Raw genomic sequence first — 27,970 nt, forward strand, 5'->3', positions numbered from 1 at the left:
ATCCATTACTACCCTCTCTTTACAATTTAACTTTTTTAACGTTCTACTTCAACAAGCTCAACATAAACAAAAACTGTGAAAGTGTAAAATGAAAATCTGTTCATTTCATATATAAATTTATCCAGCAAAAATGAACAATTCTCTGCTAAGGAAACCGCATTTAGTCAAAATGCTACATAAAAAACAGGACACAAGAATTAGCTTATCATCTGCTATGGGCTGCACCTTGTGGAAAGTGTTTCAAGAAATTCCTTTTCAGAAAAGGCAATTGGCTTTTTAAACCAGACATCAATACAGCTCCTTGCTACACATACTTCATTTTTTTAATAGATTTTTTATTAAAAATTTAAACAAAACATATTATCTTAAAACATATCATCCTTAATTCCCCCTCCCATTTTCCCCCTTCCCCTCCCTCCCATAAAACAACCCACCCTCCCCACCCCAACTTCCCTCAGTTCCAGTCTCTGGTTTCTCTATGAATGCTATTCTCTGCATGTTACAGATTTGTATAGATCCTTAATTTGTCTAGCTGTTTGTTATCAATACAAAGTTTGTGATTGTTTATTCAAAACCTGCCAAGGAGTCCAATTCACTTTGTTGCGTCTTTAAGTACTTTGTAAAAGGTTCCCATTCATCTTTAAAGTCACAGTTATCCTTGTCCCGTGGTTTATGTGTCAGTTTTGCAAATTCTGCATAGTCCATCAGTTTCTCTTGCCATACTTCTTTCGTCAGAGTTTCCTCAGTCTTCCATCCTTGTGCTATTAAGACTCTCGCCGCCGTTGTCGCATACATGAAGATGTTTTTCAGCTTCTTTGGCAGGTCTTTCCCTACAAGCTACACATACTTTAAATTGCATTATGAACGCAATCAGATTTGGCCTTCCCAAGATGCTAAACAGGCAAGTGCCAGAAAAGTTGAATGATCTATGACAAGGTCGTCTTGGTACCAAGGGTGGGGAAATCCAAACAGTACCCCCTCTGAGCAAAGTACAATTCAGAAGATGCTCTAGGGCACAAGCCACATTGCTGTGCTTCTTGCACTCATTTCAGGAGAGCTTGCACCAGTCAGTGTCATAATAGATTTTGCACATGTAATTGTGTCCCAAACCTGCCAGCTGAGACGATCTTGTTAGGACTGCCACTGACTATGATGCAATTTCCCCTTCTATAGTTGTTTATTAAACTGTTGTGCAATATTATGGCCAAACCTTAGTTAGACACTACACGAACTAGCTTTGGTTTCAAAATCCAATTTGTTTGCTGACAGGCAGGAAGAGTGGACATGAGGGAAGGAGGAACATGCATACAAAATGGCGCATTTAGGAGCACTAAACCATGGTTTGGCACTATTCCTGACCCAATTCTATATACCTTTGCGTCTCCTGCTTTTCCCTGTATCTTTTCTATTAGCAAAGCTACCGTATTTGTACAAATACTTTTTTATATAAATTTGGCATTATAACATCTTTGTTTTGCATTAGTTTTTATAACTTTTGGCTTTTGCAATGTTGCTCTTGGTGCCATTTTTAATTTTTTTTATTTCATCAAAGAATGAAGCCCACAAGTAAAACTAAATACTTCATTTTTTCTGTGTATAAGACTATATTTCCCCCCAAATTTTAAAATTGGGGGTTGTCTTATACATGGAATGTTGCAATTATTTATTTCTTATTTTGGGGCTCGAAAAACAAGGGTCGTCTTATACATGGGGGCGTCTTATACACGGAAAAATACGGTAATATTAAAACTGCTGTTTGTCCCTTTATAAATACTGCACCAGACATTAAGATAACAGGCCTGCTTTGAGAGCACACGTGCCCCATTGTTCCCTTGGAAAGATTAAAAAGAGCTCCAAAATTTTCATATTCAGCAGACAAACCTGATCGTCGTAGCGGTAGGTGAGGAACTGTTCTCCTGTGGTGTCTTCCAAGAAGCTTCCTTGTGGTGATAATGCAAACTCGGGCAAGAAGTATGCACCTTGGGACTGTTCTGCTCTCGTCTGTAAAAGATTAGATGAGATCGTATTACGGCTGGTGAAAAAGAAAATCCCAACACATTCAGAAGCATGAGTACCCATCTGCAAGACAGAGCAAAAACAGAGAGCATGAAGGGACGGAAAGGGGAAGAGCAAGGGAGGTAAAGAATTTTCTGTGTTCTACTGTGATTAAAGGAACCCTTTTCTTCCCATGCGATCAGGATAAATGCTCAACAAATAGGTCTTCTGGAAGAGCCCAGGTCTTCAACTTGGCACAGTGGTCCCAGGGTGAAAAATAGGAGTTGTATTCTCCTATTACAAAGCCTGTGGGAATACTTGCATAACATTCTGAATAAATCCTAATATTAGCCCTTACATGAATGCGTCCTGAGAGAAACGTTGGCTTCCAATCTTGCAACACTAGGGTAGGTAAGTACTGTACAATACTGTCAAAAAAGTATAAATATACTGTATGAAGGAAATGATTTAGGAACACATGATGCAATTTTTAATGATTTGCATAATGCTGCTGTTACACTATGCAGACACAGTCCTGATCAGGACCACAGCATGGGTGAGGGGAGGAAGAAATGTAAACATTTGTCCTCAACATGGTTCTGATCCAGATTAAACCTTCCCTCACACTGCGGTCTTATTCCAGATTTCACCCCACCCCCACCAGCTGCAATAAATCTACCACACGTCTCAGCAAATAAGTGTATAACATTGGAACCCAATATGAGATTGATACAATTAATAAATTGCTTGCATCCTCTCTATCATTAACCCACATTTAAAATATTCAAGACATTATAGACCATTACAGATTTATTACAAACTATGCTAGTGCTTTAAAGCAGAGAAGCGGAACACTATAAATGATAAAATAATGTCACTGACATCAAGTTGAGAAAAGTTATCCATCACTGGGCAAAACAGCAGCCTATGGATGCAAACAACCCTGATCCCATTAAAGCCAATGTGGCAGAATTCCCGTTTGTTTTAATAGCTCTGGATTGCACTCAGTTACAGCAATCTGAATTCAGTCCAGAAGTATGGAAAATTTCAACCCAAGAGGTTAACTGTTAGAATGGAAAGAGTTTTGCAATCTTTACTGGCCTGGATATTAAGCACCCAATAAAATATGGGAAGAGAGAGCAAAAATTAAATTTTATAACAGCAGCAGCCTACTAAACACTACTGAGGGTGAAATATCGTTTGGAGCAAGTGCAAAAGCATAGCATTCAACAAACATTTGCAAAGAGCAGCCTTTCCAACCTGTTATCCTCCAGATGTCGTTGGACTAAAGCTCCCATCAGCCTTCGCCAGAAAGGGGTGATGGGAGTTGTAGTCCAACAATATCCAGAGGATACCAAGCCAGGCACACTTATTTTATCCCTTTCTTTCTTTCTGATTCATAGTACAGTGGTACCTTGGTTTAAGAACAGCTTAGTTTATGAACAACTTGGATTAAGAACGCTGCAAACACAGAAGCTGGTGTTTTGGTTTATGAACTTTGCCTTGGAATAAGAATATGTTTCGCTTCCTGTTGAGTGTGTCCCATTTGTATATTGAGTCCCCCGCTGCTGTGGGAAAGCAGTTTGAAATTGTGATGGTTGCTGTCCTTGACATATCCTTCTCAGTAGGCAATAACCATTTACCATATTTGGATGGAACAACACTAATTAGACAGCAGTGATGGAACAACACTAATTAGACAGCAGTCAATTCAACACAGAGATGGCAATCTAAGATACTTCTGGGTACACAAAACAAAACAAAACAATTATATGGCATGCCAATGCTGCTACTTTAGAACTCGTGTATCTGAAGATATTTCAGCCAGCTGACGGTACTTCTAAGGCAAATGGAACATACTGCTTAAGTTTACTCATTTCTGCACCATGCTTCAATATACGCTGAAACAGATGACAGAACTACTGAATTGTGTTCTTAGTAAAAACTTCCACAGAGCACCTGATAGTATGAGAAAACAGAAAAAAGATGGGCATTGATACAGACACTGGGAATTAGGGAATAGAGAAGGTTAGAAGGAAAGAAGACAAATAGCAGTGTTGAAAGACAAAACCGCAATGAGTAGAGTTCCTTGAGGAGCAATCCTGGGGCCCTTCTTATACTTTGGTAGCGACCTAAGGAGTGGAAACAGGGATCTACACATAAAATTTACTAATGTGGAATCACAATGGAGTCATATACTGCCAGATCCAACTGTGAAGGATGGGCTGCAATAAAGAGAAACAAACTGAAGTGGAAATAAGGAGGTCACACTCTAGGGGTAGAACAGAATTTAGGTTTTTGGATAAGTGAGCTAGGGAGGCTTGCAGACTCAGATGCAGAGTGACTGAGCCCACAGGTCCACCCCCCCCCCCCGCAACTAATCGACTGCAGTTCCCAAACTTTTTTGTACCACCGCCCCTGTGGTTACATAAACTCCTCCCCAGTGCCCCCTACCCTATAAATAGCATTATTCAGAATGGTGGTTTACACAAACCACTAAGGAAGAAAATAACGCAATAAAAATTCAAGAGAGAGCACATTTATTCAGAACACATTTTAAACAATTAATCAATTCGACAAAATTGATGAACTTGATCCACTGATACTAGATTTTCAAGTTGTTTACACTTCCAGCAGCCCCCCCCCCAATGTTCACCCCTTGCTTCTTTGCATCCCCCCCTAGGTAATCCCACCTAGGGGTGCTACCACCCACTTTAGGAACCACTGAGCTATATACAGGCATTCCCCCACTTAGGCAGAGGTCACGTTCTGGGCATCTGCGCATGTAGGTGAAATTTCGTAAAGTGGGGAGCACGCCACTTGAACAAGGAAGGTGCAGGATGAGGAGGGAGAGGGAGAGGGAGAGGGAGAGGGAGAGGGAGAGGGAGGGAGGGAGAGAGAGAGAGACTCAAGTACACTGCTAGGGCTGCTGCCCCAAGCCTTCCCTCCAGTCTCTCCTGGGCAGCAGCCCCAAGCGACTTCCGGGCAGCAGTTGTTCACTTCTTTGAGTTCCTCCTCCCCTCTCTGTTTTGTCCCAGCAGCTCTCGTTGCCCTCAGCCTCCCCAATCGGCTCAGCTCCTCACACTCTCTCCCCACAACCCCTCTTCTCTTCCGTGCCCCAACCCCATGTTGTTAGGAGATGGATTTGCGCCTCTCCCACTGGCCTGGGGCCGTGCAGCTAGTGGCGCACTGGGGCGCCTATTCTCTAGGATGCCAAGAGCTGCTTTAGGACCCAGCGGCACAGCAGACGGATGCCGATCCCATATGTTCCGGTCCCTTCCCCCTGCCTATCTCTATCGACGTAAGACAATATCACTTAGGCAACTATCTGCAAAACAAACAATAAACGTCTATAAAAATGGCAAAAGTCGTTTCATTCCAAAATAGGTTTTATCTTACTTAAACAACCGCAAATGCAGTAAATAAAGAGTGCAGTTGTAAATATATCGTGGTTCAGTGCTCATTTCTTCCCTTTCCAAATTAGATGTTATCTTGAACAATTGCAAACGCAGTAATAAAGAGTCCACCTGTGATATACCAATGGTTCAGTGCTCAGATGTCGTTCCGGTAATCAGACGTTTCGTTGCTAAAGAGCATAGTCATCGAGCTTTGCAGTAAATAATATACAAGAGAAGACAGTATGTAAATGACTTAAAGCAGGGGTATACCTGTCCCCATCTGCATGTTTCCATCCGGAGGAGCATAGAAAGAGGATGATGTCCTTCATTTTGTTAATAGGTGTGTGGGTGTACACACACCCCACAGTGCCAGGAGTGGGGATCTGAGGCACAAATAGCAGCCAATCAATATTTATTTCCCTGTGCCACATGTCCCTGTGCTCATGCATTGGGGGGAGGGGGAGTGCCTGTACAGTGGTACCTCGGGTTAAGAACTTAATTCATTCCGGAGGTCCGTTCTTAACCTGAAACTGTTCTTAACCTGAGGTACCACTTTATCTAACGGGGCCTCCCGCTCCCGCTGCGCTGCTGCCACACGATTTCTGTTCTCATCCTGAGGTACTATTTCTGGATTAGCGGAGTCTGTAACCTTAAGCATCTGCAACCTGAGGTACCACTGTACTGGGAAAATGTCTGACCTCAGCTGCTTCCTTATAACATAGACCCACTGCATGTTTTTTATAATAAAAAATAAGTCTACCAAGTTGGTACCTGCACAGCCCTGCCCGCTCCCCACAAAGGATTTGTGGGTACACTGCAGAGCAGTATAAAAACAGCAAGACTTTGGGAAAGGGAGCTGGAGGTGGGATCCAAAAGTAGCAGAATTATTTCTTCCGCCGTTCTGTGTTCAGCACTTACTAAGCCCATCCCCAGGCCAGGGGAGGACATTTTGAACCCAGCGGCTTGTGGAAGATCCAAGGCTCAAAGCCTTGCTCAGCAGTGATGAAGCCAGTAGGGCTCAACCCTTAAGTGGCTTCACTCACTCCACCCACAGAGTTCTGCTTGGCTGCACTACTCACCAACCCCGAATGACCCAGGAGCTTTATATAAGGCCTCAGCTGCAGGCATGAGGCTGCCTGTTCATTGCAGCAGCAATTCTCCGCTTGAGTAAACGCTGAATGCTGGATATCTGCCTTGTTTATTGCCTTGAGATCCTGGCTCTATTCCTCATACCTCATTCTTGCTATTTCCCCTTAGGTCTCACTCCCATCCAAGTCACTCCTACTTCAGGGTTTGACTACAATTATGAGCCCGGCTCCTAGGCTTCTCATATAAGCATAGTGTGGGCGTACACTGCCTACAGGGATTTTGATGGCCAAGACTCTCCCCAAAGAAGCAAAGGCCTTTATAAAACTGGTCCGGCTATCTTGACTTTCTTGGCAGAAAAAGCCCCGATTGTGAGAGTCTGTGATAACTCCAGCACGTGCAAGTTGCAAGCAGGAGTCCGCAACCCTGTCCTAATTAATTCTCAAATCCAGTATCACATCTAATGCAAGCAGCACCGTCGGTTCAGCCAACAACCCCCCGCTGGGAATAAACGAGTATCAACAGACAAGCTTTAATTAAAATAACTTCAGTGGCTGCATTTCCAGAGAAGTCCAAGTGCAACCCCTTTCCATCAGGGCAAGGGCGCACTGCTAATAGACTCTGTTATAATTGGCTGAAAGAGAATTCCTTTTTGCATTTCCTTTCAAAATCACAATTTTTAGCAAAGGCACTGAATGGGAAGAGGCTTTCCGCCTGTGGCATGAGAGTTAATTAACTCCTTGCAAGGTGTCCCAAAATCTTTCCACCGGTTTCTTTCTGTTATTAAACGTCAATCATGTACTAGATCGGACCTTCGTGAAAAATGCCTTTTCACATTCAGGGTGAGGCAGAAAAGTAAGCTTTTTCCTATAACAGGGTCACAAGCCCAAAAGTTGTTCAGTCTTCTGCCCAGTTCAACTTTTGGGGACACTTTGAGGAGGCTGATTCACACCATGTTTCCTCATGGCATGCTACTCGTGTTACAGATGGCACGAATGGGCATCTTTCTTTTCTTTTTGCTTCAGCAAAAATTAAGATGGTGGGGGAGAATTATACCAATCAACAGCAACAACCCCCACAACAAAAACCCCTAAACAACACCCCAGCCCAAGAGTCAGTTCCGCAGCCTCAAGCTTTTGTAGCTGGAGTCAGTCAGGGTAGGAAAAGGTCTGCAAGGCAGAGAGCAGGTCTTCCAGGTATGCTTCAACTCTGCTAATGGCTCTTCCTTGCCTGGGTGGAAGATAGAGTCCTCCAAGAAAATTAGCATTTGTTGCTTCACACTCACTTTTGTCTCAGAGCCTGCCCACCACTACTGTGTCCGGACTCCCAGCTCCCCAAAACAGCAGGCAAAAGTTCTTTCCAAAGTTTTTTGTTAGGCTACTGCGATGCATAAGCCCCTAAGGTACCGTATTTTTCTGTGTATAAGACGTCCCCATGTATAAGATGCCCCCTATTTTGGGGGGAGGGACGCGGGTGGCGCTGTGGGTTAAACCACAGAGCCTAAGACTTGCCGATTAGAAGGTCGGCGGTTCAAATCCCCGCGACAGGGTGAGCTCCTGTTGCTCGGTCCCTGCTCCTGCCAATCTAGCAGTTCAAAAGCACGTCAAAGTGCAAGTAGATAAATAGCGGGAAGGTAAATGCTGTTTCTGTGCACGGCTCTGGTTCACCAGAAGCTGCTTAGTCATGCTGGCCACATGACCTGGAAGCTGTACGCCGGCTCCCTTGGCCAATAAAGCGAGATGAGTGCCGCAACCCCAGAGTCGGCCACGACTGGACCTAATGGTCAGGGGTCCCTTTACCTTTACCTATTTTGGGGGGACTCCAAATTAAGAAAACACCCCCTCAGCACTACCCATGTATAAGACGAGCCCCAATTTTAAACCAATTTGTTTGGTGAAAAAACCTAGTCTTATACATGTGAAAATACGGTACTTTAGGCAATCCTCCACATTGCTGATCCCCTATTCATTACTACACAATGCAGTCTTCCTAGCTAGCTCAGAGCCATAGAAGTTGACCCGACCCTTAGCTCTCTCCTTCTTTGACTTAAGTAGAGAATGGGCTGAATGATGGAGGGGCGACGGGGACATTTCTGCAGGTGCTTTGCTCCACCAACGCAGGCTGCAGCCTCTGTTGCTCTTCTCTTCTGGCTCCTCCTGGACCTGGGAGATGGAATGGGCATCTCCTGCTCTTGCAAAGAGAGTAGCCTCACCCGAAGTGGAGTACCAGAACCCCTGGCCAGCCTCCAGCTGCACCGGGGCATGTTTGCTCATGAGGGGTTTCCACAGAACAGGAGGCTCCAGCAGGAACTGAGGAGCTCAGCATGGGAAACAGATTGGAGAAACTTCCCCTCCAGGATTCACATCCTCACCTTGGATCTCTGCTGGCTGATTCCCTCCTTTCTTGTGGGTCCCCTACAGGGTGGATTTGATTTAAATCAAATCAATTTAGATCACTAGTCAGTAAGACTTGATTTAATTTTTCTTTCTTTTTTCACAGAAAGACTCATTCTTGCTGGTATAATCTTAATATTTACAACCAGAGGAAGGTTTCATTTTTGGAATAATAAATTTTCACAGTAGTTTTTACAGTTCTGTCAAAAATTACTGATCTGGTAATACTATTAGAAATACACAGACAGATAATTATGAAATTATAGTGAGGTTTAATACATTAACGGTTTATATCTGGACAACTTTTCTGCTGTACTTTATTGGAAGGAGAAAAATAATCATTTCCTTAATAACAATTTAAACAACTTATTTAACTAAAGCAGTAACATTATAGCATATGTATCCACGTTTGTTAACTGATGTGGTTAAACTTTTTAAAAAACAAGACTTAGACTGAGTTTTAGCACACATGAAAAACTTAAAACAAATCCTTATTGCCTTATGAATAGCCTTTGGATTATAATGTAACTTAAACAGAAAACTATCTTTAGAAAGATTTTTCCTCCAAAAGCATTTTATTTTAAAAATCTGATTTAAATAAAAAAAATCTGATTTAAATTTTAAAAATCTGATCTTTTAAATTTTATTTTTTTTATAAATCATTGATTTTTATCCACTCTGGTCCCCCACAACCTGCTAGAGCTCTCCCCAGGATCATTCTCATCCTAACTCAACCAGCCCCCAACATGCTGGCATCTGGCCCCCAGAGTGCTGCCTTAAAGGAAATGTGGCCCTTGGAGTACAAATGTTTCCTCAGTCCTAATGTATATAGGCATTTTTTCTTGGTGTACTTCACATAAAATTACCTCAGTCATTCTCTGACCATAGCACAGCAAGGTTGGCCAGGGGATAAGGGTCTTGTCTAGACTGAGCCACTTGACACCATTCATGGAGAAGGTAAAATTTGAAACCAGCATTTTATATCCTTATTCTCCAAACCACTCCCCTAAAAATATTATTTATTTCTGAAAATAAAATAAAAGCATACATCATTTGATCTCAATGCAAGGTTCATCTATAAAGCTGTTCAACTATTAAAAAAACACAAATTCACCATCTTAATTATCACCTCCATCAAAAAGTAAAAACGAATAGTTTATGTATTAGGCTATTACAGTGGTGCCTCGCAAGACGAAATTAATCCGTTCCGCGAGTGTCTTCGTCTAGCGGTTTTTTCGTCTTGCGAAGCAACCCTATTAGTGGATTAGCGGATTAGCGCTATTAGCGGTTTAGCGGCTATTAAAGGCTTATCGGCTTAGCGTCTTAGCTTCTAAAAGGCTATTAGCGGCTTAGCGGCTTAGAAAAAGGGGGGGGGAAGCGAAAAAAAAATCTCAAGACTCGCAAGACATTTTCGTCTTGCGAACCAAGCCCATAGGGAAATTCGTCCTGCGAAGCAACTCAAAAACGGAAAACCCTTTCGTCTAGAGGGTTTTCCGTCTTGCGAGGCATTCGTCTTGCGGGGCACCACTGTATTTAATTTCAAGCTGCCTAATTACACTGACATCTACAGGTAAATTTCCAGCTGTTGCCATAATTCTGGCATTAAAGGTTATTTCCAAGGCTCACCCATGTTTCATAACATGCCTTCAACCAGCTTCTCTGAATGACTGGATCGTAATTGTTTCATATTTATATATAAATAACAAGAGGATGTCTTTAATCTGCGATGTAAGAACCAAAACAATGCTTTAGAATTCAACCCTTTTATTTTAAAAAAAAAAAAGGTTAATGCACCAGGAAACCAACTTGAAGAAGTTACTGGAGCAGAACTCACAGAACACTTGATTTATTTTATTTTATTTTGAGTAATTGTCACTGAACTTGTAGGCTTCCACTCATGCAAAACATCCGAGCAAGGAATGTTGTAAGAGAATCAAAGAGTGTGGCTAAGACATTAGTGGCGTTTGTGGCTGGTGCCCACTGGAACTGGCAAGACTGTAGGACGACAAGTAGGTGGAACCAGAGCCAACTACAGTGGTACCTCAGGTTAAGAACTTAATTCGTTCCGGAGGTCTGTTCTTAACCTGAAACTGTTCTTAACCTGAAGCATCACTTTAGCTAATGGGGCCTCCCGCTGCCGCCGCACCACTGGAGCATGATTTCTGTTCTCATCTTGAAGCAAAGTTCTTAACCTGAGGTACTATTTCTGGGTTAGCGGAGTCTGTAACCTGAAGCGTCTGTAACCTGAGGTACCACTGTATTTCTAATTTTGGCCCCTGCTCCCCCCAGCTGAATTCTGCAAGGGGTCAACACTGAGACTAAAGGGGAGGAAGCTGGAAGGCAGTGCTACTTTCTGAACTGGCTGTAAGAAAGAAGGGAGGGAGGGAGGCGAAGGTTGGCTGCAGGGAGACTGAAGTGGGTGGGGCAATGCCTCATTTGATCTAAAGGTAAAGGTAAAGGGACCCCTGACCATTAGGTCCAGTAATGACAGACTCTGGGGTTGCGGCGCTCATCTCGCTTTATTGGCCGAGGGAGCCGGCGTGCAGCTTCCGGGTCATGTGGCCAGCATGACTAAGCAGCTTCTGGTGAACCAGAGCTGCGCACGGAAACGCCATTTACCTTCCCCCTGGAGCGGTACCTATTTATCTACTTGCACTTTGACGTGCTTTCAAACTGCTAGGTTGGCAGGAGCAGGGACCGAGTAACGGGAGCTCACCCCTTTGCGGGGATTCAAACCGCCAACCTTCTGATCGGCAAGTCCTAGGCTCTGTGGTTTAACCCACAGTGCCACCCATGGACCGCAATTATCTGTGGGGTACTCCAGGGTTCCTCCAAGAGTGAGGCCAGTAAAAAATGAGACAAATAAATAAATACGTGAAACTGCTGTCTGGGCACAGCCTTAATCCAACACAAGATTTGGAAAATAAGTTGCCACATAAACTAATTAGGATATGGCAATTTTCCCAGGAAAGCTGTTTATATCTAGCCTTAGGTTCTCAAGAGTTCCTTCTGTTTTGCCCAATTCTTACTTTGGTTTGCGGAAGTACAAGGGCACCTGACAACATGCCCAGAGTCAACCAGTTCAAGACACAAATGGATCCAGGCCATACTTGCCTCCCGCCGCCTTTGTTCTCTCCAGAAAACCACAGAGGCAGCATTGGTATGTAGTGCTTCGAGCATTCGTTTGGGGGGGTTGGGGGTGGAGAGACAGACAAAAGGTGAACAGAAGACAGTGCCAAAAACAGGAAATGCTAAGACTTGCCAAGCCAACAACTAAATGGGCAAGATGGTGGCACAGTTAGAAGATGGGGAGAAGTCGATTTTGCTCATATTTTTATGCAGATTTGCCCTTCCTAGATCAATATGCAAACTGAAACACAGCTCTCCTTTGAAACCCACGCTTTCCTTGAGATGCAACTCTCCAAACATACAACGAAAACATCAATGTGCATATTAGTGAAAACAACATACAGAAATGCAACATATGAGAGGTAAATTGCTTGTAAAAATGTTTATATATTGGATGCTCGGGTTGCGAACGTGATCTCTGCGGGATGCACATTCGCAACCCGCAGCGTTCGCAACCCGCAGCGCCGCGTCTGCGCACGCGCGGGTTGCAATTCGGCCCTTCTGCGCACGCGCAACCCCCCAAACCCAGAAGTAACCCGTTCCAGTACTTTGGGGTTTTGACGGGTCCGTAACCCAAAAAACGCAACCTGAAGCGTCTGTAGCCTAAGGTATGACTGTACTCAAGAAAATTGTGCACAAAGATACCTATTGTGCAGGAAAATGCATATAGATTTTCAAGGAAAATACGCATATATGTATTTTCAAGGGGCAGGATTCACAATTGGGTGAACCAAGCTTAAACACTGAAAATGAAACTGAGAAAAGCTGAAATGGAGAGACTTCTTTTAAAAAGTTAAGAATTCGGAAAGAGGTGTGAATTTCTCCTCATAGGGGGGCAAAGCACACATAGAAAAACACAGGCACACACAGCCTTCATCAAAGGCCTCACCTTAAACCAGGCTATTACCTGGCTGTTTTCATAAATGAGCTCAGTGAGCCCTCTGTGCGCATAATGTACCCCTCAACATTACTTGTCTCGTGTTTGATCTTCTGCTATGAAGCACCATTTTGCTTAGAAAGAGAATTATTCCACAGAACCTACCACCCAGCCCTTTCTTTACCCTTCCAGTAATCCTCCCCTCCTTCCCGGATGCTTCTACTTTTCCCCAGTAACCCTCTGGCATAACACTCTCTTCCCGTCAGGGCTAAACCAAACAGCCTTGATTGTTCAGATCTAGTTTACTATAGTTTTTTTTAAAAAACAAAAGACTTAGGAGGGCAACGCCTCTCTTTCCACCAAACCAGTGTTTTTGGTTTGTCTTACGGGGAGAGACTGTAGCTTAGTGGCAGAGAATAGGTTTTGCATGACCTCTTGCATAGCATTTCAACTATAATGTAACTTAAAAAAAAAAACTTTCGAAAGATTTTTGCTCCAAAGGCATTTTATTTTAAAAATCCAATTTAAATTTTAAAAAAATCCAATTTAAATTTTTAAAAATCCAATTTTTTTATTTGATTTTTTTAAAAGTCATTGATTTTTATCGACCCTGATCAGGAACAAATCAGGAGAGGGGTGGTGAGAAATGTGGAAAGTAGGTCCTGGTGGAGGAAGCATTAAGTTTCTGCAAGGGGAAAAAACACAAAACTACGCATCTCAGAATTACATAAGCATGAGCAATACTTTAAAGAGACAGCCACTTTCTCATTCACTTGCAAGCACAAGTTTGTCAGATTTAACATGAATTGCAAGTCCAGTCAGATACCACCAAAAGAGAGGATGCCTTGATGGATTCTTTACATTTGAAATGCCTTTGGGAGGGGTGTCTGATAGATTGCCACAGCACGCTTCCTGCCCCAGGGGACAAATATAACCGCTGTACAGAAGTCCGTTTTCACATTTCAAGAATTCTAACACAAGGTTGTTGCAGGAAGCTGTCGTGCCTTATCACCAGCTGTTATTATGAAGGGCAGCAGGCAGGCCAGCAGATATAATGAGAATAGAAAGAATAATAAGATTTGGGAGAGCTGGTGCTACAGAGCAGTCAAGAAAGTGAGCCAGAAGGTTCCCAAGACTAATCTTTTCTTGGACATTTAGGTAGTCTTAAAACAAACCACTAGCCACTCGGTTCACCCCACCCCACCCCTTTACAAAACTTTTATGCATTGCTTTTTCAGCTCTTATTCACAGCGTATGTCTCTGAATACCAGCTGCTAGGGTACAACTAGGGATGGAGGAGATGTTAGGAAGTCATTCTGCAAAGAAACAAAAAAACGTGCCTGTAGCTTTAAAAAAGTTTTCTTTAATAGATAGGAGTGACAATCTAGGCTGATTGGTTACAGCTGGGGATGAAAATAAAAAGACGAAGTTGCAGATTGCACTTGCCTGCACGAGGAAAGAGTATCCACACGCTGTGAGTTTATACTGTGGTGGAAAGGTGTATGTAAATAGTTTTGTATATAAAGGTAAAGGACCCCTGACAGTTAAGTCCAGTCACAGATGACTCTGGGGTTGTGGCCTCATCTCGCTTTACAGGCTGAGGGAGCCGGTGTTTGTGCGCAGACAGTTTTTCGGGTCATGTGTCCAGCATGACTAAACCGCTTCTGGCGAAACGAGAGCAGTGCACGGAAACGCCATTTACCTTCCCACTGGAGCGGTACCTATCTATCTAATTGCACTTTTTGGCGTGCTTTCGAACTGCTAGGTTACGAAATTAAAAGACGCCTGCTTCTTGGGGAAAAAGCAATGACAAACCTAGACAGCACCTTAAAAAGCAGAGACATCACCTTGCCAACAAAGGTCCGTATAGTTAAAACTATGGTTTTCCCAGTAGTGACGTATGGAAGTGAGAGCTGGACCGTAAAGAAGGCTGATCGCCCAAGAATTGATGCTTTTGAATTATGGGGCTGGAGGAGACTCTTGAGAGTCCCATGGACTGCAAGAAGATCAAACCTCTCCATTCTGAAGGAAATCAGCCCTGAGTGCTCACTGGAAGGACAGATCGTGAAGCTGAGGCTCCAATACTCTGGCCACCTCATGAGAAGAGAAGACTCCCTGGAAAAGACTCTGATGCTGGGAAAGATTGAGGGCACAAGGAGAAGGGGACGACAGAGGACGAGATGGTTGGACAGTGTTCTTGAAGCTACCAGCATGAGTTTGACCAAACTGTGGGAGGCAGTGGAAGACAGGAGGGCCTGGCGTGCTCTGGTCCATGGGGTCACGAAGAGTCGGACACGACTAAACGACTAAACAACAACAACAACAGGTTGGCAGGAGCTGGAACCGAGCAACTCTGGAACTTACCCCGTTGCGAGGATTCAAACTGCCGACCTTCTGATCAGCAAGCCCTGGCTCAGTGGTTTAGACCACAGCGTCACCCGCGTCCCAATTTTGTATATCGTCACAACTAAAATGCTTGTGAACCAGCCAAGAAATAAAGTAACTCTTGACTGAGTATTTTGTACAAGTCTCGTAGCCTCTTGTCGTCTGCCGCCAGGAAGAAACTCTGCTACAAGCTGTTTAAAGCGGTTTTACAGAGGAGCCACACACCAGTAGGAAGCGCAGCTGAAGTGTGTGGGTGGCAACCTCCAATAGGAGAAACTTTATTCAGAAATTCAATATTCAATTTGCAATGAAGGGCAAAATTACCTAATTCACACTTTCCAAAATAATATGGGAACCAAAACTCAAGACAGGGAACATGAGAAATGGAGAGAAACAGAAACTGACAGCTACACTGGTTCCTAGGTACAACAGCAGGAGTGGGCTATTTGCACTGTTGAGCTGGACAACTCAATGGGCTTATATAATGGGGGCTGAGAGACTTCAAAGAAGTGTGACTAGCCCAAGGTCACCCAGCAGCTGAATGTGGAGGAGCGGAGACGCGAACCCAGTTCCCCAGATTACAAGACTACCGCTCTTAACCACTACACCACACTGGCTCTTGTTTGTTGTTGTTTAGTCGTTTAGTCGTGTCCGACTCTTCGTGACCCCATGGACCAGAGCACGCCAGGCACTCCTGTCTTCCACTGCCTCCCGCAGTTTGGTCAAATTCATGCTGGTAGCTTCGAGAACACTTTCCAACCATCTCGTCCTCTGTTGTCCCCTTCTCCTTGTGCCCTCCATCTTTCCCAACATCAGGGTCTTTTCCAGGGAGTCTTCTCTTCTCATGAGGTGGCCAAAGTATTGGAGTCTCAGCTTCACGATCTGTCCTTCCAGTGAGCACACAGGGCTGATTTCCTTCAGAATGGAGAGGTTTGATCTTCTTGACGTCCATGGGACTCTCAAGGGTCTCCTCCAGCACCATAATGGAGACTAAATGGCTCAGTACCCAAATACTTAAAGGAGTGCCTCTCCCAACAAAGGCTGGAGTTCAGCAAGGAGGGTGCCTGTCTCATCTCAGTTGGGAGTTCCACCAGTTCGAGCCTACAAGACTGAATACAATACATTTCATAAAAGAGGTACACATATTTTAGCATTATGCTTATTGTTTCCCAAACCATGATTTGTGACGAATCCCTCCATACCCTTGCAAGTGGTACAGCGACATAAACAAAAGCAGATCTCCGTTGCCTTGTGGCTGCTCCACAGTGCTACAACAACCAAGTTGAAATTTGCAGCTATGCCAGCAAAGACAACAGAGCAGCCTTCAACAGCCATGTATGATCCAGATGGGCATGCTGTCTGGGGGCTGAAGGGAGATGTGAGCCAAAACATCTGGAAGGCAGCAAGCTGGCATCCTCCTTCACAGCTGCGGTCAGAGCCAGTAGCAGGCTACAAGAGAGTCTACATCAGGCTTCCTCAAACTCGGACCTCCAGATGTTTTTGGGCCTACAACTCCCATGATCCCTAGCTAGCAGGACCAGTGGTCAGGGATGATGGGAACTGTAGTCTCAAAACATCTGGAGGGCCAAGTTTGAGGAAGCCTGGTCTACATGTGTTGAGTGGTGAACTGAACAATCCCCTCCCTTTGCTGGTTCTTGCCTTCAGACCAAGAATGCTAAATATTCATACCGCTAAATATTTAAAATGTCCCATTTTAAGAGTCTTAAGATAATGCCTGTCAGAGGTTTTTATGTTATGCCACACTGTTATGGCAGCCATTTTGTGACAGCTGCCCACAGCACTTTCTCAGAATTCCAGTTGTGCCCACTGGTGACCCCCTTGATGTATCTGAATCACTTCCAGCTGAGAGTGCTACACATCCTGCGTAACCATAATAATTAAAAGCACCACAGCTTTAATAAGACTACCAAGCCAAGCAATAATTCAGCTTCTCAAAAGCTGTCACTTTCTTCGTTTGAAACATGGTTCCCCAAGCCATTTAAAATGGCATTCCAACAATTATTTCAGCATAATTCCATTTAGGCCTACGGGAGTAAGAATGCAACTCTCACATCATCTAATAATTAAATTATGAACAATTAAGCCACTTAAAAAACGGAGGCCCTGATGATAGTTGAATTGCATTCCTGAAATCTCTTGTACAAGCAGTTCTGAAGACATTGGCCAGTGGGTCTTTTCCTGATTGAGTGGACTGAGGACTGTGGCCTTTAGAATTGAAGTCTTAATCCCACTAAAATCAATGGCTAATGGGCCAATAGATATGTCAAGTTAAGCAGCTTTCAGATTCCGAATTTCAGTTGAGGTCATTAGGGACCCCTTCAGCTGGGCTTTTCATTTGGCAAATATATTCAGAATGAGCCCCTCCACTTAAGATCCCAACTGGTTTACACTTGTCTTTCAATCTAAAGAGGACCATGAATAAACTTGCCACAGCCACAAACTGCATCCTTAAGCCACACTCTTAACATATGGAAGTAAAAATTCAATTGTTAACACAGTTAGAAACCCACTAGTTAAGATTTTATATCTGCAAACACAACTTCTGCTTATGGCTCACTTGGGTAATAACAATAATAATTTATTATTTGTACCCCACCCATCTGACTGAGTTGCCCCAGCTACTTTGGGTGGCTTCCAGTATATATAAAAATACAGTAAAACATTAAAAAGCTTCCCTATACAGGGCTGCCTCCAGATGTTTCCTAAATGTTATATAATTACTCATCTCCTCAACATTTGATGAAAGAGTGTTCCACAGGCTGGGCGCCACTACCGAGAAGGCCCTCTGCCTGGTTCTCACTTCTCACTTCTCAAAGTGTGTGAATAGCCAGAAGGCCCTAGGTCAGGGGTAGGCAACCTAGGCATCGGGGGTCAGATCCGGCCCAATCGCCTTCTAAATCCGGCCTGCGGACGGTCCGGGAATCAGCGTGTTTTTACATGAGTAGAATGTGTCCTTTTATTTAAAATGCATCTCTGGGTTATTTGTGGGGCATAGGAATTTGTTCATATTTTTTCCCCAAAATATAGTCTGGCCCACCACATGGTCTGAGGGATGGTGGACCGGCCCTTGGCTGAAAAAGGTTGCTGACCTCTGCCCTAGGTGTTGGATCTCAGTGTCCGGGCAGAACAATGGCAGTGGAGTCGCTCCTTCAGGTTTAGAAGTCAACAGCTACCAGAACAATAATTCCAACTCTATGTCATGAACCATTAAAGTTGTTCAAGCAAACTCAAAACACTCCAACTCAGCGTAGGCTACCCGCTGCATCTCTTTGTTATTTCCGGCTGTAGCTCTTACGCCTTCCAGTCCACCTCTGCTGGGTTACGTAATTCTGGTATGAATGGCTTTGCAGGAACATTCAGTCATTCCCAAAATAAAAGTCACTGCAAAATCACCTGCCTTCCCTGGAAGCTGTCCACTGTCCATCTCACTGGGCTGGATTCACCTCTAGCCAATCAGGAGGAATGCCTGGGGCACTGACGTAAAGAAACACAGTGGTGGTCTCCATCAAGTGTCTTTTATTGACAGGTGATACCACCTGAGTTTGCTATCAAAGGGATAGTGGATATTGTGGATAGTGATAAGGCTGTGCCTTGACTGAAGTCACCCCAGGCAAGATTCAAGAAATGGATCTCTTCCTCACAATTCTACAACAGCTCTGACCTGTTCACTTGGATCCATCTAGAACACAGCTCTTTCGAGCATATTGATGGCATGCATCGATACAGAGAAACGCCTGAGACCCATGGAAATCGACTTCAAAACATACCATCTGCCTTCTGGAAGAAGCTACAGGGTTATAAAAACTAGGACTAGCCATCTGAGAAACAGTTTCTACCCAAATGCGATTTTGGTTTTAAACACATTGTAAGGAGTCTATATGGGAGTATATTGTATTTAAAAATGGGGTATCAAGAGTTTTTAGGGGGCTAACCAGGTTGGGATAGCTAGGATAGCAGGCTTGTTGGGTTTTGAATGTCTTATGTAGATTTTTCAATTTCGTTGTTCTGTATGGGACAATGACAATACAGTGGTACCTCGTGTTACATACGCCTCAGGTTACATACGCTTCAGGTTACACACTCCGCTAACCCAGAAATAGTGCTTCAGGTTAAGAACTTTGCTTCAGGATAAGAACAGAAATCGCGCTCCGGCGGCACAGCGGCAGCAGTGGGAGGCCCCATTAGCTAAAGTGGTGCTTCAGGTTAAGAACAGTTTCAGGTTAAGAACAGACCTCCAGAACGAATTAAGTACTTAACCCGAGGTACCACTGTAAAGATTATCTTATCGTATCTGTGGATAACCAGACAGAGCTTTAGGAGCCATGGTGTAGCTCTGGTTCCCTGATGACGTGTGTACGTGGGCGCTTAAGAAAGCGAGTGTGTTGTTTACGTTGAATGCTTCCTATGAGAAACGCTGGCGCAATCTCAGTGCATCTTCAGGAAGCACAGCTGCTACGCAAAGCACAAGTACGATCGAGTCCAACGAGTAAGTGTTAGTTCCGGCTTGACATGAATTCTGGAAATGTTATCCAGAGACAAATGAAAAAAAGTTAAATAGCAGGTGGGAGGGAAAAGAGTTATGGAGTGAGGGAGTGATGAATGATGCTAGAATTAGTGTTACTGTGGAGATGAATGGGAGGTGAGACAAGTTCAAGGGATCCTCTCCCAATTGAAATCTGTCAGGCTCCCTTTTTGTGCCTCTCTGGTCAGAAATTCAGAAAACACTTTGATTTCAACAGGCTTTTTTATGTATCACACCTAGGTTTTATTGTGCCAGTTTAATGTGTAACATGTTTTTACTCTTAGCTCTCACAAAGTCTCTGGCTACCTTTAGGTTTGGAAGATTTTTTCCCAACTGCACATTGGTCTCGGGACAAGAATTATAAAGCACAGGGCCTGAAATTGTTGGATTTGTATTCTAACGTAATTTCTGTATCCTTCATGGGAGTCCTGTAGACATATCTAAGGGTCGTATGCTCAACTGAACAAACATGGAAATGCTATCAATCGCATTATATAGCCTCCCCTTCATTGTTTACTTTTGTGAACACCTTTGAAGTGTTAGAACGAACCGAAAACGACCACTTTCAACATCAGTGACCCCCATGTCCTTTAACAGAACACACACCAAAAACCAAATCTGCTAGACTGTGTAGAGAAATACAGGGTCTGAAAAGACTGAAATGATCTCACAGATTGAGAAGCAATAGTCAAGAGACACTATATCGTAATCATCTGACAAGCTCGCACCAACTTTTTATGAGCAAATCTCCAAATCTTGAGCTCTTCCAGCAAATCATCACAATACAGAAATGAGCGTCAGAGTAGATTTAAATGGTGGTATGACTGATGTTTTTAAAACGTCACAAGGAGTAAAGCAAGTTTGCATTCTGGCTCCCACTCTTTAAATTTTTTTATATTACAGTCATACCTTGGGTTACAGACGCTTCAGGTTGCGTTTTTTCGGGTTGCGGACGTGCCGAAACCCGGAAGTACCGGAAGGGGTTACTTCCAGGTTTCAGCAGTCGCTCATGTGCAGAAGCGCTAAATTGCAATTTGCACATGCGCAGAAACGCTGAATCACAACCCGCGCATGCGCACACACAGCGCTGTGGGTTGCGAACGTCCTTCCCGCACGGATCACGTTCACAACCCGAGCGTCCACTGTACAGTGGTACCTCGGGTTACGAACTTAATTTGTTCTGGAGGTCCGTTCTTAACCCGAAACTGTTCTTAACCTGAGGCACGCTTTCGCTAATGGGGCCTCCCGCCGCTGCCCCACCACCGCGCAATTTCTGTTCTCATCCTGGGGCAAAGTTCGCAAGCCGAGGTACTAATTCCGGGTTAGCAGAGTTTGTAACCCGAGGTACCACTGTAATGTTTTGGAGCTGTATTTAGCCACTGCAAACTCCCCCTCTCAAGTACAGTGGTACCTTGGTTCTCAAACTTAATCTGTTCTGGGAGTCCGTTCAACTCCCAAAGCCATTCGAAAACCAAGGCACAGCTTCTGACTGGCTGCAAGAGCTTCCTGCACTCAACTGGAAGCCGTGGAAGCCGCAGAAGTCATGTCGGATGTTCAGCTTGCAAAAAACATTCACAAACCAGAACACTTACTTCCGGGTTTGCGGCATTCAGGAGCCAATTTGTTCGGGAGCCAAGCCATTTGAGTACCTAGGTACCACTGTAATTAGAAAAAGATCTCAAAATTGATGTATGCGGATGATTTAGTGCTCCTCTCTCTTTCCTGATTGAGCCTCAAAAATCTCTTGGAAATGTTCAGCATAATCAGTAAACAGGGAAGCCTGTCTATAAATCACTCTAAATCCAATATTATGATTTTTAGTGAACAGAGTCCTAGGTATAAATGGTGCGTAGATGAGCACCACTTATAGCTTAGAAAACACCCCGGGAGAAATGGTTCTCTTTCTTTTAAGTGACAATAAAAGCTTCGTAACACACCAAATGGTACTCTATGCACAGGGGATCAGGAAAAGGGAGTTAGATAAAATCACTTAAATTGCTATGGTGATTCAGTGGTTTAATCTGAAATCAAGCTGAATTTGAGTTTGATGCTGGCAAACTGGATTTTAAAAAGACAAAATAATATTAGAATTGGAGCAGTCAGAGATGCACAGTAGAAAAACACTCGGGAATTTAGAAAAGTATTTTTTATATTATGGGTTTTTATATTATGGATGTATGTCCTATACTATTTTATTAATATTGTTGCCTAATACAAGTTTGTCATGGCCTTTGGTTAGAACAATAAACTTATGAAGTTTTTAACTGTTGGTTGTATTATATAATATTTGCTAGTGCTTTTAGGAGGAAATGTACTTTATTTTATTAACATCATTGCCTAATAAAAGTTTGCCATGGCCTATGGCTAGTACAATAAACTTATGAACTCGAACTCGTTAACTGTTGGTCATATTACATGATATTTGCTATTGGTTGTAGGGGGAAATGTACTTTTAATTGATTGTATTATACAGCTCTGTGATTATGCTGCACACTTCCCTGTATACTTTTATTAAAAGAGCAGGAAATAAGTTTTATTATACTTATTATTATTTTAAAGTCCCATATAGCTCTCCCTGGCACAACAGCTTGAGTAAACAGGTCCCTAATTCATATACATTCACTTACTAATTGCCTCTTAAGGAGGTAATGCTCTCTTTCTTTGTTGTTTTTTTTAAAGGAATTGACTTAAGCCAGCAACATAAAAGAAAGGAAGAGAGTCCAGATTACTTGGTTTCCAAAAAAATATGAAGCTGTCATTGTCCCAGGCTCTTATAAAAACCAGTTCTCCCCACCACCACCCCACAAATTCTCCTGATTAAATATAAACACATTTGCTTTGGCAAGATGCTACGCTGCAGACTGCAGATCAAATAAATCTGAACTCTTACAGCTCCCCCACCCCTCCTCTGCTTTAAAAGAAAATTATCCCAATGATTAAGCTTCTTGGATATTTATCAGCAACTGATTGTGCTCTCCAGATACAGCCTGACTAAAAGATTTAAAAATCTGTGCTAAATGCTAGGGAACAGTGCTTAGCCAAAATACCGTTTGGTTTTTGAAATCTACCTTAACCCCATCTCCAATTCACATTTCCAAAAGAAATATGACTTGTGTATTCCCTCCAATTCCTTCCTGACCTCCACACGTGCTGTGTTAGGCAGGGTCAAATCCTCTTTATTAATGTGATTCAAATTATCCCTCAGTCATCTGAGCTCAGGTGCCTGATATTCCTCTTCCGGGAGAAAAACAATAACATCATCTATTAGGGTCACAGACTCCCAGCTTCTTCAGACACACATTTGCTCCCCTGACACACTGTAATTCCACCTTGATCTAGGAAGAAAGGGTCTTGTTTGTTCCAATTATCCTTCCTTGGGTAGGATTGTCCAGTGTGGTACAGCTGTTAGCGTGGTGTCAGATTAGGACCTTGGAGACCAGCGTTCAAATCCCCACTCGGCTATGAAGCTCAATGGGAGACCTTGGGCCAGTCAGCAGAATCTACCTCACAGGGTTGCTGAGGGGATCAAAGGAGAAGACTTATGTATTCCGCCTTGGGCAACTGTGTGGCACACGCCTAGTTGACAGGAGGAGACAATACAACTCTAGTGCATGCTATAGTATAGAAGTGGGGCCCCTGCTCTCCCCACTTCCCAAATCCTGTTTGAGTTTGTTCGGTGGACTCGTAATCTGGGGAACCGGGTTCGCTTCCCCGCTCCTCCACATGCAGCTGCTGGGTGACCTTGGGCCAGTCACACTTCTCTGAAGTCTCTCAGCCCCACTCACCTCACAGAGTGTTTGTTGTGGGGGAGGAAGGGAAAAGGAGATTGTTAGCCACTTTGAGACTCCTTAGGGTAGTGATAAAGCGGGACATCAATTCCAAACTCTTCTTCTTCTTCTTCTTCTTCTTCTTCTTCTTCTTCTTCTTCTTCTTCTACATTAGTGCTGTCCAGAGGGGCTGTACGTGCACAGTCAGGGACAAAAACCAAACCAGAATACTTTTGGTATGAAAAGTTACAGGATCTCAGCAGGAAGTCACAGGATGTGCACTGATTGGAAATGTAACAGTGTGACCACCCCCAACCTTTGGCAGATGTAAATACCATAATTTTCTGTGTATAAGACTAGGGTTTTTTACTGAAAAATTATGTTTAAAATCATGGGTTGTGTTATCCATGGGTAGTGCCGAGGGGTGGCGTGGGATTGGTTGCTGCCGCGAGCCAGAGATGGTCTACAGCGTGTTATTGGTGTTTTCGGCCATGGGTGGTGTTGATTGGGTGTTGTAGCAGCAGCTGGGCGGGCAATAGGTTACTTCTACTGGCGAGGGGACAGACGTTAGGAGGCTGTAGGGATGCATGTGAGTGCTAGTGTTGGCCAGGCGGGTGAGTGATTTTCGGCAACCCCCCCCCAAAAAAAGGCTGAACAACTCTGTGCAATCCTCCTCAAAAAAGCTCAACAACTGCAGGCAATCTCCCCCCATTTTCTTAATTTTTAGTTTCCAAAAATAGGGGGCGTCTTATACATGGGGGCATGTTATACACGGAAAAGTACGGTAGTACTGAAATGGGATCAAATGTGACTGTCCCAATAGCATCATGAGCACAAATCACTATGAATGTGCAGTAAAAGGACGGTACTGTAACCCAGGCGGTCCAACCTTTCATACCAAGTGGGCCGCAAGAGTACTTCAACATGGAACCCAAGCCGCACTCTGCCTTGTTGCGCAGGGGGCAAGGGAGCGAGACCAACATTTGATGCTTTCCCCAGCCCTCACACTGCCTTCCCAAATTCAGCTAAGCAAGGCGGTGGGCTTTGGGAAGGAGTCGCAAGGCTCTGGCAGAGTCCTGGAGCCCTCCAAACACCTTCCCACAGCTGGAAAAGCATTGATTATGCTTTGGGAAGGAGATGGAAAGACTCTAGGATCCCGTCAGAGCCCTTGCGTCTCCTTCCCAAAGCCCACCGCCTCACTTTCCCAGCTTTGGGAGGGCAGCGCAAGGGCTGCGGGAGTGTCAAATGTTGCAGAAGGCCTCCCCAAAAGGCTTCAGGGGCCACATGTGGCCCTTTGGTTCAGGTTGGACCATTCTGCTGTAACCTTTCGTCACCAGGTAATTTCTCCAACCCCTTCATTGGTTGTTCTTTTCTGAACCTTTCCAACTCTACAATATCCTTTTTTTAGGTGAGGGGATTTTGAAGGAGGGGGGGAATGGCCGGAAGGGAAAGGCATAATCAGCTTTTCCCACCCGCCTGTCAGCAACTCTCCCCACTATCTATCACAGCCTGCAAGGTTGCTTTTCATTTGAAAAATGGTATGAGGGGAAAATAAGTATATCACTTCTAGTTTGCTAACCCACACTACTCTAGTCCACTCTCACTGTCTTTTGTTTACTTGTGGCCACTGTTTATTTTGGGCACACTTGCACTGTCAAGTTGCTGTAAGCCGCAATATTTTTTTTGTCTAAGTAGATTATGCCTCTAAGAAATATTTTTGCCTGTCAGTGGATTGCTTTGGTCAACGTTACAGCACAAAGGAGGAAATGGTTCCTGCAACATCTGGAAATGCGAGAGAAAGTGCCATTTCATTAGTGCATGCTTTCCCCCCAAATCTCAGTGAGACACAGACATAGGTAACTGAAGTCTTCCCAGCACCATATGTTCAGCCCTTCTACAAACAGAAACCCACCTTTATATTATTTATACAGTAACCTAATAATTGGCAAATTGCTGCTTATAAACCAAGACCCCTCAGAATCAGCACACTATTGCAGAAGTCACTCAGTCCAGCTCTGAGATGGTTTCTTAAAGTCTCAGAGTCTCGTTTGGGAGGGAAGGTGGAGTAATCGAAAAGAATATATCCTTAAGAATCCATACCCTAAAACTGAATGAATGCTTCTGAAAGGTATTTGCTGAATTACATCCCTCTCACAACCATTCTGAGGTTACTCTTTTTTTTCTTCTTTTTTTACAATACCTCAGCTAGTCAAAACTGGTAAGTCCTTTTAACATGTAAGTTCAGAGTCATTAAGAAGGTAGAAACAGCCTACAGTGGTACCTCGGGTTAAGTACTTAATTCGTTCCAGAGGTCTGTTCTTAACCTGAAACTGTTCTTAACCTGAAGCACCACTTTAGCTAATGGGGCCTCCTGCTGCTGCCGCGCCGCCGGAGCACAATTTCTGTTCTCATCCTGAAGCAAAGTTCTTAACCCGAGGTACTATTTCTGGGTTAGCGGAGTCTGTAACCTGAAGCGTATGTAACCTGAAGCGTATGTAACCCGAGGTACCACTGTACAAGTAAATCTCCAACTGACCACAGAAATTACTACATCAGACATGGAGCGCTATATCCTGATTGTGGCAAAATACCACGAGTCTCCAAAAACAAACTAGCTTTTACTGGCCTCAGATTACCAAAACTATACCCCAAAAACATCTTATCAGGAGTCCAAAGAAGCTCCTTTTCTCGGATAATCCTCTCTGAAATTAACTTTGTGCATGCTCTGAAACCCAATACTAAGCAAGCAATTACCATGTTAAGTTAGATTGACTATTTATTTTAGTTGCAAGGCTTTTGGGGGGAGGCAGTGTGAGAGGGAGGTTTTGTTGCCTTTCCCCTTTTCTTTCTTTTCGCCTAATAAAATTCTCTATACACTTGAACATTTGGCTTCATTGGTATAAAAATGATTTTCTCTCAAAAACCTTTCCCTCGTGTTGCGCTGCTGGGTGTTAAGCTATCTCCATGTTTTCCAAAGCCAGTTCACACTGCTTTGTTAGGTTCTGTGTCCTGTGGGCTTTAGGGGAGTAAGTCCAAAGCTATTCTCTCTTGTTTATTTTGCACTAGAGCTTAGCTAAAAGGGAGGTGTCCCTGGCAATAGAGCTCAGAAATGTTGCATGCAGCCTAGAGTGTGTTAGGAGGTTCAGCCCGACTGGTAGCACTGCCTGTCCTAATCATTTTTTGAGGGAAACCCTATACACAAAAAGGGGGTACACCAATAGGGGGCATTTACCCTCCACATCAGGGACACGGGTGGCGCTATGGGTTAAACCACAGAGCCTAGGGCTTGCCGATCAGAAGGTCGGTCGTTCGAATCCCTGCGACGGGGTGAGCTCCCATTGCTCAGTCCCTGCTTCTGCCAACCTAGCAGTTCGAAAGCACGTCAAAGTGCAAGTAGATAAATAGGTACCGCTCCAGCGGGAAGGTAAACGGCGTTTCCATGCACTGCTCTGGTTCGCCAGAAGCGGCTTAGTCATGCTGGCCACATGACCCGGAAGCTGTACGCCGGCTCCCTCAGCCAATAAAGCAAGATGAGCGCCGCAACCCCAGAGTCAGCCACGACTGGACCTAATGGGCAGGGGTCCCTTTACCTTTACCTTTACCCTCCACATCTGCATGCTCTCACACACTCACACAAATACTTAAGTAAAGCCATGCTCAGTTACTGTTGTACAGGACCCAGCCAGTTCATTTAAAGGAACCATTGACTTAATAAAAATGCATACACCTTCCCCCCAAGGAGAGATAATTCAACAGTTTTTCCAAACCTGTAGTTTGGTTAACAAGACTACATCACTCTTACATAGTGCTATGCACTGGCAGATCTCAAATTTCCTAAAAGAGATTATTATCTCTCTAGCCTTTATTTACAGTGAAAGTCTGGTAGAAAGGGAACGATGACTCAGAATTTCCTTTTAATTTAAATTATTGAATGTTGTGTTACTGCGATTATTTGTATTCAATTTCATTCAGAGCCTTTCTTCCCCACTCCCCCCCTGCCCCCCAGCCTACCTCAACAGTGATCTAATTTGAACCGACATCGTAACATGCTTTTCATATACGTGGGTTTAAAATTGGCCTCAGGGTCTGAAATTCTCATCCATAAGCTGTGCACACAGCCTCCGCAGCCTTGGCTGCCAAACACCTGCTAGAACCAGACGAGGATCCAGATTTTTTAAGAGGATTCCTATTCCATAATAAAAGCACAATGCAAAGGGAATAAGCAGCACTTAAGGTGGAGGTGACTTTGCACTTGAAAAGCGACGACAAACTGTACCACCATTAGGCATCTGAAGATCGGGTAACAAACACTTGATGTTACAGCGAAATAAAACCCTTTGGGCGCAATTGGGCATGGAAAGTCTGATGTTACCATATCATTACACTCAAGTGTGCTC

General features: G+C 43.9%; 1 protein-coding gene across 2 annotated transcripts in view; it reads right to left on the reverse strand.

The window, feature by feature from the left end:
- Positions 1-27,970, reverse strand: part of ADAMTSL3 (ADAMTS like 3) — a 275,775-nt gene that overhangs the window by 224,371 nt on the left and 23,434 nt on the right. For both annotated transcript variants that reach the window (XM_080980240.1, XM_080980241.1), the window contains one exon: positions 1,882-2,001. In XM_080980240.1, coding sequence (XP_080836366.1) covers positions 1,882-2,001 — 120 coding nt within the window. The remainder of the gene's footprint in view (positions 1-1,881; positions 2,002-27,970) is intronic.

Source organism: Podarcis pityusensis, assembly GCF_964106645.2.
Source record: "Podarcis pityusensis genome assembly, chromosome: 14".
NCBI classification, from domain to species: domain Eukaryota; kingdom Metazoa; phylum Chordata; class Lepidosauria; order Squamata; family Lacertidae; genus Podarcis; species Podarcis pityusensis.